The sequence below is a fragment of the Haemaphysalis longicornis genome, unplaced genomic scaffold (genome assembly GCF_048455015.1).
Source record: "Haemaphysalis longicornis isolate Haplotype H1 unplaced genomic scaffold, Haemaphysalis longicornis Haplotype H1 scaffold_7, whole genome shotgun sequence".
Lineage (NCBI taxonomy): Eukaryota > Metazoa > Arthropoda > Arachnida > Ixodida > Ixodidae > Haemaphysalis > Haemaphysalis longicornis.
Window position 1 is genome coordinate 97,778,632 of NW_027526422.1, and position 18,514 is coordinate 97,797,145.

Here is an 18,514-nt window from a genome sequence, read left to right on the forward strand (position 1 = left end):
CAAGCCACCAATTGATGGAAATGAGCCAAGACATGGAAATGTGCAATTTGAAGAGGGTAGGAAAATGGTCAATACAACTGACAACTGATTCACACAAGGCTCTTCAGAGTTGTCTATACTTCACTTTGTACAGCTAGGTTGGTGCCCTGGCTACTGCTTGAGTGGTGGCTTTGGAAAAGTACTCTGCTTTAATTTAGGCTGGGTTCAGACAGAAGCCTGGATTGGCCAACAGTTGCCAGCAGTGCAGTTGTGCTGTGGGGTGCTTCCACAAAGCCTTTTGCTTCCCCCCACACACGAGTTATTTGCTGATTCGGCTCATTATTTTGCACTTAAATCCCAACCAGAATTGGTGCTTATGGTAAAGATTGCCAGATGATACATTTGACAGTTTTTTGCTACTTGAGAGCTGTGTGTGTGTGCATTTGTGTGTACGTGTGGAGAGACACACATACACTATACATTTGCACTTTTGCTGTATTTCTGCGTCTTACCAGGGAAGCTTGACCCCTCTCCACCCCCTCAAGAGATCAGCGTGCACATTAAGAAAAATACATTTTATTTTTCCAAGAGTTCGTTGTGTCAGAATTAAAACTTGTGCTTTCATCAAGTACAGTCCAGGATGCGGTATGGTGTGCAATCCAATTTATTATTCAGAGAGCTGTTCGACTGATTATTACAAAAGCGCACACAACACGCAAGCTGAAAAAATTGGTGCCGCTTCAGAACAGGTCATACAAAAGTACGAGGACATCTACGCACTTCTTATGAGTTGTGGAAGCATTAACGTCCCACTGAACGCTGCAGAGTGCTTCTTCAAGTGGGTATGTGAAGTGGTGAATCAACCGAGAGGCTTTGATGGCAGCTTTTGTCGTCACTGGCTGATCCCACTGAGTGGGCATGCGAGAATTGTGAGTAGACATTGACGTCACAACCAGCAAAAATTGGTGAAACGGCCGTGAGCTTATAACGGCAGCTGTCATCGTTACCAGCATGTTGTTGTGCCTACGTTCAGCTTTCGCGTGTCATTACCTTAATGTTAAGCTTAACGACAGGACAAGCAACATCAAACTCCTTGTATGTCGAGCTGCATTTAGCAGTTGTCAATATTTTCTAAACTGAGGGCACAATGCATTCACAATGTTTGCCTTTAGTCAGCTACGACCATGGTGGTGTCGGGAATGCGTGCAGGACTTGTATTCCGGAGCCTCCGAGTCCAATTTTAATCCATTCCAAAATTTTTCTACTTTTCTTTTCAACTCGGTTACTTTACTATATGCTTTTTGAGGCGTCCGCCATTTTAGGAGCCATTTTGCTGCTACGGACGCCGAACGGTGGCTTTTCTGTTCAATGGGTCACTTCATGTTTTTGCTTTGAAAAGCTTGACTGCAAGTCGGTCACTCGTGAATGAACGTGCACTGTTCGTCTGTGAGTGGACAGCCCTGCGGGTGGTTGCAGTGGAACCAGCACAGTTTCCGCTTTCCGCGAGGCCTGGTGGTGAAATTCTTCCTGGACGGCACCTCACTCTTGGGTTCCAAGCTGGGAACGTTGAGCGACACCAAACCCTTGTCCACTAATATTGGAAAGAAAAAAAAAAAAAAAAAAAAGAATTACTAGGTTGGTTGAAGTTGTTTACTGAATTTTTTTTTTTTTTTTGCAAATCCTAGGCCTATCCCTGTGCCTATGATAGTTTATGCATGCACGCACAGTGAGGCAGAACTCTTCCAAGCCACGCAACAATTTCTGCTAACATTGACTTTGCTATACATCATAAAATGGGGAGGTGACAGGCGACGCTGCAGGAGAGGAATTTAGGTTCTGTGGAGAACTGTATATACAATGACAATACCAGAAGACTAAATTTTGTATGCTTTTTACGTTGTCAAACTGTACCCTGTACTGCAAGATATAAATGGCTACAAAGCTGAAAGTGGCAGCTCAAAGATTAGAAGTGGCTGTCTAAAGTCAAATTATGGCAGGTAGGTGGGTGTAGTACTAACAGGGTTGCACCACAATGAGAGAAGATGTCACCATAGTCCCTTTTTTTATTTATTTACTCTGCAAAAATAAAAATCGCAAAGCAGGGGGCCATAGCATTCTACCATGTGTTGCAGATGATACTACACAAGGGAAACAACTGAAGAGCAAAGTGAGAAATAGGATGCCTAACTAAATTGTTGATTGCGAAGTAGTACGTGTTCTTTTTTGCGACTTTCACTGACAGTTAGAGTCGGGGGCATCCTGAAGGGAGAAACTGCAACCTTTGCGGTTTTACGTTTTTTTTTTTTTTTTTTTTTTTTTGCAGTGTACACCCAAACTCACTCCCGTAACAACCACCAAAACCTACAGAACATTATTAAGGCAAACTCCGCGCCTGCTTACCTTTCCCTGCCGCAGCGCAAGCAAAAAGCTAAAGAAAAGTTAAAGGAGCCATGAAGAGAAAACACAAGTTTGGTTCATTCGAAAGATTGCCTCGTTAGAACCATAACGACACCACTTATAACACAAACTTCGCTCAAATAAGCTACATAATTAGGAAAAAAGGAAATGACCATGCGACCCACCAGCTCATTTTCCGCAACAGAACCTGTAATGTCACTTGGGAATGCTCTGCGATTGGCGGAGGTCGGCAAAAGCAAACGCATGTTAGGCAGGGCTTACAGTTTGCATAGCGAGCTAAATGCCCGTGAAACATACTGCACATTCATTTTATGACAAAGAACGGTGGAGTAAACGGTTGAAGGGCCGAACGAACTCGCAAGCGTGTGCGCCAATGCGTACGAAACTAGCGCCGGCCGAGCTCGACATCTCGCCGTCGTGCAGACGAATTTTCGGGTTCGAGGCTCTTCGGAGCCAACGAACCGTTCCAGCACGCACAGCCGCGACCTTGCTTCGTATCGTAATCCCTTCACAGGAGGTTGGCCGTCATATCGCCAACCAGCAAAGGTAAAAATAGAAACGAGGGGAGTAAGGAACAGCAAGAAGCGACGAGATAGTGCCAGTCGTCGCGTAAGTTTCGAATGGTGTTGGCTTGCTGCTGTCGTTACGAGCTCGTTTCCAGTTTACAACCACTGAAAACTTCAGTTTGTTTGAGTACTTTACAATGAAATTTCGTTGCTGCGTTTTGAAATGCCCATGTAGTACGGGCAAATCGTTGAGGGAGTGCGACATCCCCGCCGGTGAGGAGATCTCCTTTCATGTGCTGCCCAACGACGAACCTAGGCGAAGCAAGTGGCTACGTTTTGTGAACTTTGCAAACGGAGGAGAAAGAGAGCTAAAGGAAGTACGAGTGTGCTCGCTTCATTTCCGAGGAAGTGATTACGGCAGGGACCCTTACGTTAGCTCACTCCTGGGACACGCTGGCGCTTGTCGCCGACTTCGTCAAATCGCTCTGACCTTGGGGAAAAAAATGCCGTAAACACCGCGCATTGACGCTCGTATCTTTCTGGTCGAAGCAGAGAGCTCGCGCGAACGGCTTTCCATACACGACACCGGCCAACTGGCGTAAGTGATACTGCTACTAAAATTGAACTATTATTAACCGTAATCAAAATACGGCACATACGTACCAGTCTATATTCGTCCGTCGCGACGGGGCTGACGAGGCAGCGGTGCCGACGGCTGGGCGTTCATCTGTTGTGGCTATCGCGGAATGGTCGCTTTCCCGTCCACCGCGTATCCCACAACTCTTGCCGCTCGTGCACTTAGAAGCATTGAGCGTTTTTGTGGTGTGAGGTTGTTAAATGCAAGCCCGAGCTCCTCGGTGAGAGTTTTGTTCTCCGGATCAGGCGATTCCATGACTAGGGCTGCGGGTGCACTAGGTTTTACTAGTATTTTTAAAATGGCCGCCGTCTCGATCGACTCCCGCGTGTGGGTGCTATATGGAGTCGACATACTAAGTACCGTATTTACCCGATTCTAACGCGCACTTTTTTTCCGAAAAAATAGGCCGAAAAATCGCATGCGCGTTAGAATCGGATACAAAACCGAAACTGCCGAAACAGCGGAAATTTCGTCCGGCCCATCGCCATCGCCATCTCAAGATGGCGCCAAAGCTTTTAGCAACGATTTTTCGGACGCAGCAAGCCTAGGCGCCTAGGCTTTTCTATCGGCGTTCACAGAAATCGTCAAATCGTTTCACTTGCGCTCTTGATAACAGCAATGGCAGCAGCGGCTCCCACGCGTTCAAAACGAGCGGTCGGCTGAAGCGTGCACCTCTGGAGAAGCTGCGAGGGCGTGCGAGGCGTGGGCCACGATCCCATAGACAATGGTTGAACGTTCGTTCAGAAGTGTGGCATCGCGAACGCGCTTGAAGGCACCGAGGCTGAGATGTTGTGGTCAGCGGAGAGCGACGAGGAGTGAGATGAGTGAGATTATTTCGGGAAATAAATCGCCTGTTTCTCTCGCATTAGTTTGTCTGGGTCACAAATCCCGTGCGCGTTACAGTCGGAGGGGCAAGTTTTTTCGTTTTTTTTTGCCAGGAAAATCGGGTGCGCGTTAGAATCGGGGGCGCGTTAGAATCGGGTAAATACGGTATCTGTTTCATGGACCGGCTCTATGACGCCATTGTACAGGTCACGGAATGTTCAATTTTAGCGGGAGATTTAAAATTTTGGCTTAAATTGCCTTATTTCTCAGTGAATAAAGCATCATTTGCTTCCGGGAAAGCGCTTGGGGTACTATGAAACACCTAATCTTTCGAATAAAACAAACTTTTGTTTTCTCTTCATGGCTCCTTTAACGAACCAATGACATTACAGCACAACTACAAACAACAGGCACGTGACAAGACAGCGTACCAGTGCTGTGCTTTGTATCAATTAGACCCAGGTATGAATGTAGACAGTAGACAGCACTGTTTGTGCCCATGCCAAGGTGGCTCTGCTCGTATAACGCTGAAACGACTGCCCTCTTGCCAAGGCCCCTTGGTTGTACTAGTAACTAGTGTACGTGCCTTGGAAGATGTGCTTGTGGTTCCTGACGAGCGTCTGCAGGCCTCCGCACTGGCTCTTCAGCATACCCAGGTCCTCCGGGCTCAGCAGCTCAGCCATCTTGCTCAGGTGCAGCACGCCTGCAGAGGAGCACATCCCCCTCCCCGCTGTGACCACACCTCGGCAAAGGAGGAGGAACGGGCTACAGTAGCTTCCCTGTTAGACGCGATGTTACTCTGCCGTACGCCCCCACAAAAAGACTTAGCTAGAATGAAACAAGTTGCATGCTCCTTGCATGCGTGTCCAGGTTGACGTTACATTCACCATGACGTTTGCATTCAAGGCACAGCTGCCTGGTGCGAACTCCTCTGATATTCATGCTGAGCACATGAATGATCTTGTTGAGAGTTTGTGCAAGAGTAGCGCCTTGCTGACTTCACAGAACAAGGCACTGGAACCTTAAAGTGCGGCGCTCTCCCGTAAAGTGTTGCTAGTGGAGCGATACCCACGGACAAACGGCACCAAAATCAAGGGAATCCTTGTTAGGGCACGCGAAGACTGCGCAGCAATCAGAACTGCTGCCCAACTTGCCTCCCCCCACCCCAAGCAAATTTCACTTTTTTACAACAAAATTCCAAAACAATCTCTTTTCAGCCCCCCTGCATACATTTCTTCCCACTTTGAACATTATTAGGTAGGTATGCCAAGCAGCAACCTTTATGGCTCATTCCTCCCGAAAAAAACCAGTGTGGACTAAAAAAGCCTTCCTGCCGGCATCGTTTCTACAAGAGAACTGGAAAAATTCAAGTCTGCACTTGCCAATCACTTTCGTTGACCCCTCCATTGTTTCACCCCACTCCTCTCAGTAATGCCTGAAAGTTCGTCAGACGAGTGAGAAAAATCCTTCAGCTTACCTCCTTTCTGCCACGAGCCGTCCTCCGAGGCAGCGGAGGTGTCCATCTGGAGCAGCTTCTTGGCCAGGAAGTCCACTGTGCAGTCCAGGAAGCCCCTGTCCAGCTGGGTGCAGTTGCGCACGACTTCCGTCTTGACCCGGGGCTCAAACTTGTCCGCGTGCCGCTCGTGCTCCGCTCTGGGCCCAGGTGCGAGCTCCTGCTGCTTCTGCCAGTCCATGCGACTGGGGATCAGGCCCTGGGCGTCCAGGCTGCTGCTGCTGCTGCTGGTGGTGGTGCCCTGCTGTTCCCCAGGCTTGCACACCAGGCAGATCTGGGGAGGGTTAACGCATGGACTGGTTAACGCAACAGCACGCGACGATTCGAATTTTCTAGGGAAAAAGAAACCTGGCTGTGCTCCCTCTAACCAGAGTTTGAAGCTGAGAGACTCTGCTTCAGAATGTGATGCCCTCGTACAACCCCCTTTCGGCAGCAGTTTCCAAATGCGTATAGATGCAATGTGTTCCACAAAAAAATAAACTTTATAAGCTACACAATTCTGAACTCTTCTGTTACTGTGGGAAAAGAAAGCATTTTTTTGTGTGCTAAAAATATTGGTTAGGCACACATTGCAGTGACAAAAAAATGCAAATGACTCGATGCACTTTCCAGCAATGCCAGTTTTAATGTTCTCATAAATAATGGCTGCGAAAAAAATTACCCAATTCAAAGTTTTCGTCTAGACGTCAAAGAAAATGAAAGCAAAAGAAGTTGTGTACAACAAGCCGCCAGTAGTAAAAAATAGTTTAGAATATACATTTTTTAGGTAAACAACTGAAAAACATGTCATAGAAAAAAAAAATTTAGTTGTGCAGAACAATTTCTATAAAAAAATGGCACGCGTGGAACCTGCACCCTGTGGCGAAGCCCAACGTCCATTTCAAAATGCGCGATTTTGGATGGTTCTCTGGAATAAATCTGGTGGTTTGACATTTAGACCCCATGTGATGTAAAAACACCTTGTCAATGACTACGGCCAGCACAAGATTCAGGGCAAGCAAGCGATAAGAAGAAATGTGCTTGGAGTTGAAAACCAAACTCCGTGGTAGATTCTTGTTGACGTTCTCATCATCACTTATCTGTCGAAACTTTCACTTGCGATTTTTTTACCACCTCTTGACTCACTACGGTAGCCCTGCTTGCAGGAATAAGGTGCGATGCACTAAAATCGCGCCCAGCAAGCTTTCACCAAGCAGCTGTCACGTGATGAAGAGAGAGCTCAGCACTACAAGCCTACATTGCAATGCCACCTAACATTTTCGAAAAGAAACAATATCAAGCCTGTTGGAGACTTTGTCAGAATAGACAGTTCTACTAAGAAGGATACACTAGAGCTTTGGAAATATGCTCGTAGGAAAATGAAACTGGCTAGTGAACAGCTGGCGGTGTTTAAGGGGACACACGGGCCGAAAAATGGCAATTTTTTTTAAATATGTCTATTTTTTGTTTAAGAAACTTAAGAAAAAGCTCCGGATCGAGACCACATGCAATCCTGTTTCCCTTTCACTTGAGGTGAATCGCATTCGAATACAGCCGTTGCCATTGGGACCAAGTCTGTTTTTCAAGCTTTGCAGAGGAACTGGTTCACCCAGCGTGAGTGAATGTGTATTTATGAATGTACTGCTGGCTACATTAGCGGATAAGCATGCAATCTACCCTGGAGGCAATAAAGCTGGCCCTTCTGTGGACACAAGACATGCCTACGACGTCACTGCCTCATTATCCGCTGGCAAGTGCCCCTAAAAATACTAGTGCTCATTGTCTCTGCAGTCACCTGGACCCCCCCCCCCCCCCAAAAAAAAAATAGTAATAAGAAAAGAAACAGGATCAAATTATGGTAGCTTACCCAATCAAGGTTGTGAGCAATGCCAATAGCGAGTAGTTAAATTGTAAGTAAAATTTCAACAAGCTTGCATTTCCAGCACCATTTCACGTCCTGGCTCAATCACCTTGCAGAGACTACTACTATTCACCAAATGACAAAGTGCCTGCCCCCTTCACCCACCGTGGCAGTCATTGCGAACACTGACCATTTCTTGTCTCCAATCAATAACGATGAGAGTCAACAATTAATGAAAAACAACTACACATGTATAACAGCTTTCAGGCCTTCCGCAAACACTATTCACTGCAGCATCAAGGAGACGGTCGGTGTTTCGCGAGGCTAACAGAAGTGTGTGCCCCCTCAAAAAGGTGGACTGACCCTCTTGGTGGAGGGGATGCGGAGCCTGTCCAGGGCCACCTGGAGGCCCAGGTCTCGGCAGAGGGCGGTGAGGAAGAGCAGGTACGACTGGTACTGGCTCATGCCCCCGTGCTGCCGCTGGTACTTGCCGTGGAACGTGAACGGGCAGCAGGGCAGCAGGAACACCCGCACGTCCCCCTCGGGCCGCGACCTGCCACAAGCACAAAGAAGCGCCCGTTCACGGTGCCTGGCATCAAGCACAAAATGCACACTACCATCACAACCTAGGGCTCCGAAGAGGGTAGTAGTAGTGGCAGTAGTATCTGTATTTCATAGGTGCAAAAGGACCAACGTCCAAAGAGCGCAAAAAAACATTGTTTGACCATTCAAAAGGCCTACTAAATATGTTCATGATGGCACCTATCTTAGAAGACGGACTTGACATAGTTACCTTGAGGCCAGGTAGGGAATCCAGGGAGTCAGTTCGTCCGAGTGGTTCCCTATCCACCAGCTGTACTCTGGAAAACGGGTCTCGGGCGTGATGGGCTGCTCCTGGGCACAGCGGAGATCAAATAACAATTGACGTGAATGACAAGTGCAACCTGGTTCCTCTCTATACAAAGAGCTCATGGATTGACAGGTTAAGATATCACCGGAGCGTTGCTTTCTAATGTGCTTTCAAGAAATAAAAAGAGAAAGAGAAGTGATGTTGCGAGAGGTACAGAATATGTATCACTGATTCAATGAATCTGGCACTTGGCTAAGCCACTGACAGGTGCAATACTAGAACTGCAAAGCCAACAATGCTGGCAGTAAGTGCCGAGTGGGAAGCAGGATGATTAAGGAGCTAAATTATTACCATAACTAAAAATTTAAAGCATTTCCAAAATTAAAGTGGACTGCAAAATGCACACACAGCAACTGCAGCCCATAACTAGCTCTCGCATTTAATAGTTCTACTAGCATTAGTTCTAAATGTATTAGTTCTACTAGTACCACTTCTTGCATGTACCTACCTAGAAAAGGTGCACCGAGCAACTTTTTTTCTGCAAGACTTAGCTAAAAATTCTAGTTGAGCAGCTAACTTTTCTGTGAAGCACATGATACACTTAGAAGGGCTACAGTAACAACATTATACCCATGCCAAACAGAAAAAAAAAAGGGGGTGAAATAGTTGGGCAACAAAAGGGTGTGAATCGTACACTGTGTGCGCCAAACCACATGGTGTGTTTACCAGCCACTGACACAAATGGCATGCAGGGGCGGGGAATTCAGGAATTCCACAACGAACTTTGACTGGGAGGCCACTTGGAACGATTTGGAAGCACAAAAATACTGTATCTGCTTCTGTCTTTAGCAGTGTTTTCCTTTTCAGATTTTTTTTTTGCTCCTCATCGTGACGGTTGTGTATTATCGCAACTGTTCCAAGTTTGTAGGCCAGTTCAGTATATTTTTTCATGCACATCCCGACCATATTAGCGGAAAGCTTCGCAGCATGAACTCGGAGGTTTTCTCCAAAAACAAAAGATGGCATGCTCACCAGCAGTTTTGTGCTGCTTCCAAAGAGGTCCCAGATTTTCCGTTTCCTCACGTCGACGCCAACGCCATCGTACTGCATCAGACAACAAACGCTTGCTGTCTGCCTTGGTGGAAACTGCGTCGCTTACTGCGACTCCTACACTAATTTGTAGGCTCCGCTCCTGTTATGTTTGCTGTTCCCCGTTACATTCAGGGCCCACGGCTACTAACACGCAAGAGCTGCAGTGCTGACGCAGCAAAATGCACCCATGTGCTCGTATTCCCAAAAAGCATTGCAATCTGAGCACTGGTCCCCAAAACACAATGCATTAAATAGAAGGTACAGTAGAATCTCGATAAGCGGAAATCATTTGAACGGAATTGCCGCTTAAACGGAACAGTAGCCTGTAAGTTGGTTGGTTTTGTATTCAGATAACGTACAAAAAACTTTCGGTAATCGGAACTAAAATTCCTGCGTCACCATGTAAATGGAACCGGAAATGGAACTTTTTTGTCAGACCCACCACTAGGAGTATCAGGTGCTGAAGATCCTGATTCTGAAGATGCAGTTGCAAGGACTCAAACAAAAATAAAATTGATGCATTTTTTAGTGCAGTGACTAACTGATGCCAAATAAACTTTGTGATTGTTGTGCCTAAACCTCTTGTAGTTTTCTTGCTTTCTGAAAAACTATCGGCCACGTTCGCCGTCTAGTGCTTAGAGTTCCACGAAATGGTATTAAGAGTGTGCACGCACATAAACTTGCAGTACAGCATATCTCTCGCAGTAAACAGAACTCCTGTTAAACGGAACTAATTTTTTCGGCCCCTTGAAGTTCCGTTTATCGAGGGTCTACTGTACTGCTGTGGAAATAAAACTGAGTCGTCTGGCTGTCAAGTTGCATGTGCTGTCATTGCTGCCAGCTTGACGGCTGGCACTATGACAAGCGTTCCTGCTTGCTTGGACAGAGGGAATGGCTACACAGCATCCCCTTTAGCTGTGCCTTTTAACACTGTACGGTAAGCGCATCTCAATAAGCCTCAGCTTAGGATATGGAGCACGCGCCACTTCAATTCACCAGCACAGCTTGCAGCGTCTGCTCTTTGCTATTCGATTCTTCCAGCTAGTACAGCACCAGTGTTGCACTCCCTCCGCTCAATGGTAGCACATGGACCAACTCGATTGGCATTGATGCAGCAAGTGGAGGCCAAAATTACAAAGGGATAATGCTCATCTCAAGGGAAGGCTAACTACGTCATGCATGTCTCAGTCACGAACTACTGAAAAGCATCAGAGGCATTGGTTTTCGTTCACTTCCCCTCGGTGGTTGCTCGCAAGACGACAAAAGGCACCGTCCATGCACACAAACAAATGTGCACAGAGCAAGAGGCACCACTTGCACTGGTACTCACAACACCTAGGCACGTCAGCCAGGAACTAATAAATTCAGAATTCCAATGGCTCGTTTTGTATGCAGACAAAGTGGCTGCACTCTGGGGGCCAAATTGTATAACACCTTTCTCCCACCACAAACTTGAGTCAGTGCGCATGTTTCAGCCAGTCGGGCGACCTCGTCCACCTTCCCGATACCACCCCAGGCAAACAGGAGCTTCGCCTCGTCTATTCAGCGACACCTGGCACCTCTGGGACCTCACCCCTTCAGCCGTGAGGAGGTAGACCAGCAGGCCATTGCCGCAGCCCACGTCTATGAAGGTGGGCCGCCTGTCACAGCCTGCCTGTTTCTCCTGGTCCCACAGGGCCTGGGAAACAACGAGGGAGTATCAATGCATGTGGCACTTTCTCTGTCACCACCACTATAAAAAGTAGCACAAGTATTTGGCGGGAGCAAAGAACACGTCATTAAAAATTGCTAAGCAGTTGTGCTGCAAACAATTCATCATCATCAACAACAGCCTACTTAGGTCCGCTGCAGGACGAAGGCCACTCCCACTGACGTCCAACCACTCCTCTCCTGTGCTGCTGGAGTCCACTCTTTGCCTCCAAATTTCCTTATTTCATCACTCCATCGAGTTAATGTCCTTCCCCTTCTTCTAGACCCATCTCTTGGTATCCACTCTGTTACCCTGGTGATCGTTTCGTTATCGTTTATTGTTTATGATCGGTTATCGTTTCGTCTCACTACATGGCCAGCCCAAGCCCATTTCTTTTTCTTTACTTGAACTATGATATCTTCTACTCGAGTTTGCTGCCTGATCCACGGACCCATTTCCTGTCCCCAAGTGTTACTCCTATCATTATTCACTCCATGGCCTCCTCGGTCGACCTAAGTTAGCTTTCCAGTTGTTTCATAAGGTGCCAAGGAAGGGGCATACGATTAACGTTTGCTCATTGCAACTCTGGTATCTTATCTCTTGCCCAACAATTTTATTTGTGTCAATAAAGGCATGTCACTTGAGTTTCATATTCAGCAGCCTGTAGAAATATGATTGCAACTCGTATGAGCTACTCAAATCCAATCCAATTTTATCCAAGTGAAGCCAATCCAATGACGTCCAATCCAACTATTCGCATTCTAACGTGCCTGCTATTGAAATTCCTCTGACCGATCAGCATTTACAGTCTACAGTCCATTGGTCTACGGCACGCATGCACGCACGCAAAAGCTGGTAAAATAGAGCAACCTAAGAACATTTCATGTTAAAACCGTGAAAACACAAAACAGTGCAAATTTTGCATTGTGCAGGGACTAGTCTGACTTGGAATGTAATGACAGGTCACTCGTAAGCACTGTGGGGACAAGATTTCACTTGCTTTCGTGGCACGATGCTCGTCAATCACATTTTTTAAGCCCACAGACATGAACCAGAACCAGATTCCAACTTGATAGATGAATCACTAACAGAAGCAAATAAACGTCTATACTTCCAAGCGCATTGTAAAAATTATTTTGCTTTTTTAACATATTTCCTGCAACAAAGCACAAGTGATTGATTGATTGTAGGGTTTAACGCGCCGACGCAACGCAGGCGATGAGGCGCGCCGTAGTGGAGGGCTCCGGATTAATTTTGACCACCTGGGGATCTTTAACGTGCGCCGAAATCTCGCACACACGGGCGTTTTTGCTTTTCGCCTCCATCAGAAAAGCGGCCGCCACGGCCGGGAATCGAACCCGCGACCCAAAGCACAAGTGTTTGCAACAATACCTGAGCCATTTTAAAACTTTTTTGGGGGGTAAACAACTCTCCTGATTGTGCTCAAATTTAGTGCGAAGGTTGTATTTCAGGGTCCGGCTTGTTTGGCAGGAGCACTGACTAGTAACTTAAGGGGGGACATGGCTCTTAAAACAATTTCTTTTAATTTTTAAGCTTCATGAAACTAGCCCCTCTTGCTGCTTTTCCCCCACATATTTCAAATATGGCATTGCTTTTTGAGTCAGCCAATTAGTTACCAAGATAATTAGGGATAATTAGCCATTTCTGGAGGAACAATAGACAAAACACTGTTGGTCATAAAAATTTAAACTGTAATCATTATATTTTCCAAGACAATGAAGCCTGGTGAGTGCAATAAGAGAATCTGTTTTTTGATGCACCACTTCGAACTAATTTTACAGCTCACTAAACTCTGGTGGCACCAGTGGCAAGGAACCACTTTGAATGTCCATTTCAAACACCAAGGTTTGATGACCAGTAAAATTAGTTCCAAGCGGCGCACCGAAAAACTGATTCTCCTATTGCACTCACCAGGCTTCATTGTATTGGAAAAATAAAGATTACAGTTTTATGACCAACACTTTTTTGTCTATTGTTCCTCCAAAAATGGCTAATTATCCCGAATTATCTTGGTAACTAATTTACCTTAAAGAGCAACACAGTTGAGCCTGCCTATAATGGCCTCACTTATAATAATATCACGCCTATTACAGATAAAAGTGGGATTGTTTGCCTCTTGGGTACCAAAAGTCCACACACTAGCAAAAATGGATGCATCATGAAATGCCACAAATGCTTACCAATAAATAGCTTGCAATGGCTATGTCTTCATACACATACTTCAATGGGTCCGTGCTCTCCGGCCAAATCTGCAAAGGGGAAAAGTTTCATACGGGTGTATGTAGAGGAACTATCCCTTCAGCACCAGCAGAACTAATGAACAAGTCATTTGATCTGCTAATCACTCATAAACCAAGTTGCAAGCTTGTGAATATACTACATCCACAGCAAGTTCCTTCGGAAGGATCTTTTATTAGTGCCTTACGTTCACTTTTTGCATGGCTCAGCATCCTCTAATACACAACTACCGTATTTTCGCGATTCTACTTTCAGAAAAAAAAAAAAAAAAAAAAAGGAAAGAAATTTGCATCCAATTCTAAGCACTCCCTTTTCTGCGCGGAAGCATGCCTTGCTCAGGCTACAGATTTAATATGGCCCAGGCCACCAACAGTGCTTTCTCTCTTCGTTCTCGAGTCATTCACTGCACTTGAGTCATTTAAAAAAAAAATGTTTGAGGGAACAAAAGACAACATGCCGTGAGATACTGAGAGCAGCGGCTCAGGCGGTGCTACACACTGAAGTGGTATCGAGAGTGACTGAGTACCACACGTAAGTGGTGAGTTCAGTGTCTGTGCGTGAATACTTTTTAAATGTTTGCTGTATAAAACATTATTCATCGTTCTTGTCTCATCTAGCTACTGCAGCGAAAAGTGTGTGTATGTGTGTGTGTGAGGGGGGTCATTTTAGATTTTTCAAATCTAAGCACCTCAGTTTGGGCATTGCGATATTGGAAAAAGGGGGTGCTTAGAATCGAGTAAATACGGTATTCCCTGTTCTTTGTGGAAGCTGTCGCAATAAAGTGACACCATACTTTTCTGGCAACCAGTCCGCTCACCTTGCAGAGATGCTTGCCGTACTTCTTCTTCAGGTCGAAGTATATCGCGTTGTACTTCTCGATGCATACTTGGCTCAGCGAGGGCACCACTAGCTGCTTGCCCTTGGCCACTGGCTCGGCACAGGCCCACTTGGTGACCTTGGGCAGCACGTACTCCTTCAGCCACGCCCCTCCCGACGCCTCGTCCTCACACTTGGAGTTGAAAAACTCCAAGTGGATCCTAGAAAGAGGGGCAGCGAACTAAAAGCGAGCCCTCACGTTTGACTGCCACATACTTGGCGGTCCCATTACCTCGAACAATGCAGGGACACTAAAGTCCGAAAACAAAGTCAGCCTGTATCAGTTGATTGTAGTGCTGCAAACACACATGCTGTCCTACTGGTGGTACCGTAGCCACAAAATGTTCAATAGTAATCCAGGAAATTCCAAAAGCGCGAACACAGCTATTGTCGCTTCTTATGTTTTTTCTGCATGGTTTGTGACGACAGAAATTTGAAATGGCAGAACTTGCTCAGACATTCTTCTGAAGAAGAAGATAGAAAAAAGAATGCCAGTATTGTAGGATTACACAAATTTAAACAAACGTACCTGGCAGGTTTAGCTGAACTCTGGTCTTTAACTTTTTCACTGCCACTCCCGAGATAACTCAGGCAACTGCACACGCACGCTTCCTGCCATACCTGAGAACAGGGGTTCATCCAAAATTTCGATTTTGGGGGGTGTGCATAAATCCCTGGGCAGGGTGCTTGTGGAATCCTTTCAGGGGTGTGTGTATAAATCCCTGCCCGAGAATACTCAGATTGCCTCTTTACTGAGCCACTCCCAAGAAAACTTACGTAATGTAAAAAAAAATATTACAGACATGTGGCGACATCTATTGGCCGGCTTGTGCCATCTAGCGAATTGCCCGTGAGACAGTACTTAACCATGCGTACAGAATTATGTTTCTATCACTCATATTATAACTAGAGGCATGCACTACGAAGCCACAAGGAGCGAGAACTCCTTTTTTTTCTGAATTCGTCTCCTGCCACGTGTACAATTTAAGTAGTACCTCAAACACCATGTTCCACACAGTGCCAGCATAGAGTAGTAGCAAGTCACCAGCTTACCACCATGCAACCCTGGGCCCGTTTGCCCGTACGCATAAGTTCCCACTTACGAATAAGAGGCCAATAAGTCGAAGTCGGCCATAGCAAACAAGCCAGTTGCCAGAAAACCCGACCGAAACGTCACCTTACTTGAGCGCTTGTTTCAGTTTCGGGCAAATCACTTATTACCTAGACAGCGCTTAAGTCGTAGTTGAGAACTTGTTCCCACACTTATTGCGTTTGGGCAAACGGGCCCTTGTCTTGGGCCCTGGTCCCTGCCACGGGTCTTTCTTTCTTTCTTTTTTTCTGTGTCTGGAGTGCCCTTTGATGGTGCTTTTGCAAGGCGTTTAATGTGGAGTTGCAGCACTGCCCAAAAGGCGACATCCTGCTGGGATGAAGCCCACATAAAGAGACGTTAGTGAGACAGGCTGGCTTGTTAGGCCGCAGGTTAGTGGACTCGAGATGGGTGGTTTGTGGGACTTGGCTATACAACAGCCTTCCTTGAAGGTATCAATTGTTGCTGCTGACGGCTTGTAATCCTTCGCCACACCTGTACGAGCAGGGATGCCGAAACAAAATGGCGGCATGCACTCGCATTCTTTGCTAAGGGCTGTGTATAAAATGAAACACTGGCCAACAACAAAGTGGAAGATTTCATGCTTTGCAAAAACAGTAGCTAGCGCAGAAGTACAAAAACTGGGTGAGTTTCTCGTTGCATAAGGTAAGGCATATTAGCTTACTGGCTAGGTGGATTACAGGGCCCTCCTATCCAATGCTATTTTAGCCGACATTCGCACCTAAGTGCTGAAGAAGATAAGACAATTACAGCTGAATTTCCTGCTATACATAAACAAACAGGAGTCGCAGCTATCGTGAAGAGCCTCATTTTGTACTCCGAAACAAGGTGCAAGTTATGTGTGCTGCGAATGCACAAAGCTAGGGGGCCATGCCCCCCCCCCCCCCAGACCACCACGTCAAAGGGTCCAAAATTTTGAATGGTTTATCTTCAGAAATGGAAAAATAGTTCCAGTTTGGTTGTTTACAGCCCTTGGCTTTCCATTTTCTGCTGACAAGACCACAGCTATATCTAGCGTAGCATACCAAAGTACACCAAATCACTGTGGAAGGGCCGTATTGGGGAGCAGGGGTACTCTGATCAGAATCAGCCCCCACTCATGTGGAACCTGGTGCGTGCCTATGCATACACTGTGGCCCTGCTTCTTTTATTCTGCAGCTCTAACATAATGCTTCCAAAAATACATAACATTATCTTGAACAGCAGCTTTCAGTTCGCTGAGTGTGGCAAACTGTCCACGACTTCGGGCTTTCCTAAGCGTCTGCAAAAATGTGCAGACTCGAGGCAAACATGCACAATGGAAGACAGTGTGCCTTATGAATGACAGCAGACCAGACAAGACAGCACATCGCACAGATTGCTTGCAATTACATGGCGCAGAAAGACAGGAGCATAAAAAAAAAGAACGCGAATGTGGGATACCAGTCTAGTAAGGCAATGTATTACACCTAATTTAACGAGGACCCAACTAGCCAAGCTTTCTGCGTTAACCACAGCTTGTCCACATGGGACAGACTGACAGACAGAGCAATTAGATGGCGCTTAAATATGCACTAAACATACACGAGCAACACCGTATCGGACGGCACTCCAACACCCTGCAGAAGCCCCGTCAGACGCCACTTAAGATGCTGCACATCCTTTAGCCAAGAAACTGGTGTGATGGGATCAGTTCCGGTCACGGCTGGTGAGGGTGTCGGAACCAAGGAAACAAGCCTCGTAATGCTCTCACGTCCAAAATTGTACATGCAATTTCTTGCATGCGCTCACTACGAAGGATCTGCGAGTGGTTATGATGAAGGATGTTGCCCTCGATTGCAAAATGCTACGAGCACGGGCGGTTAACTTAGTTTCTACAAATAGTAATAAAAAAGGACGGTTTCACGCAGACTTGCAAAAAAAAAAAAAAAATTCAGACACAGCAGGATGTAGCACAATCTGAATTTCGGCGCGGTAATCACATCACTGGAGTTAGAAGCAATGGCTGTCCTTTTACAAAATACAACCGTTTTGACATTACAGGGACTGGTTCCTTTCATTTCGGCAGTTCATGCACTTGATTCAAGTTCTAATTATACAGCTTGGGAACAACAAAAAGCGTACAACGGCGCGCTTGTCATTGTGAAATCAGCGCACTCAGAGCAAACCTCACCACAAGGGACACGCGAACTTTCGTAAAGGGTCTAAATAGCGTCGTTACATAACACGTCTCGAATAAAAAAGAAACGCAGAATGAACACCTGTGTAATTTGGCAACAGACGATGGACACTTGCACGCATGAACAGCGTGGTGAAACAAACGTACTGCGGAGCTGTCAGCATTACCTCAAGTCCTTATCCAAACGTAGTCTGTAGGTGACGGTCGGCGAAACCGCGGGAGTTCTGGAAATGTTATAAAACACGGCGCTACTGCTAAGCACGGTCACCACTTCCCTCACGGGAGAAAACCTGTCAATCTGCTTAGGCAGCAGGTCTCTTTCCAAGACGTATCCTGCGATGTCCGAAGCGTCCTTCCAAGAGCAGTCGGGAACGTCGGTCACAGATTCCAGTGAGTCACGCACACCATCAGGGCTTGCAGAAATTAACTTTTCTGTCAAAGCAGAAAGCTCACAATCACAGTTCAAGACGCTGAGCTTAAGACGACGCTCACAGAGAGGTTTGACTCCAGTCAGTCGTCTGTTGATAGTGTGTGGCTTGTCGATCCAAACCCTCAAAGCGGTCCGAAAGCATTCCTCGTTCGGAACTTCCGCTGAACACTGCACATCAGACCACATTTCGAAGCTACTTTAGTAACATCTTAAAGGACGGGTATGCCGCAATTAACTACGACGATTGCAACACGAAGCACACCAACAACAACGGCATGTGCAAAACGCGAGCCATGACACTGGTCGCGATGGCCATTTGCTTTCCAATCTTTT

At 46.3% G+C, this 18,514-nt stretch overlaps 1 protein-coding gene across 1 annotated transcript; it reads right to left on the reverse strand.

Moving 5' to 3' along the window:
- Positions 1-627: 627 nt before the first annotated feature.
- On the reverse strand, positions 628-18,507 carry LOC144146151 (putative tRNA (uracil-O(2)-)-methyltransferase). Its single transcript, XM_077678116.1, has 10 exons — positions 17,919-18,507; positions 14,427-14,646; positions 13,552-13,620; positions 11,234-11,338; positions 9,601-9,672; positions 8,512-8,612; positions 8,082-8,271; positions 5,843-6,152; positions 4,952-5,068; positions 628-1,570 (listed from the first exon to the last, which is right to left on the reverse strand). Exons 1-10 carry the CDS (start codon positions 18,365-18,367, stop codon positions 1,395-1,397), a joined length of 1,809 nt encoding a protein of 602 aa, XP_077534242.1. The 5' UTR covers positions 18,368-18,507; the 3' UTR covers positions 628-1,394.
- Positions 18,508-18,514: the final 7 nt, after the last annotated feature.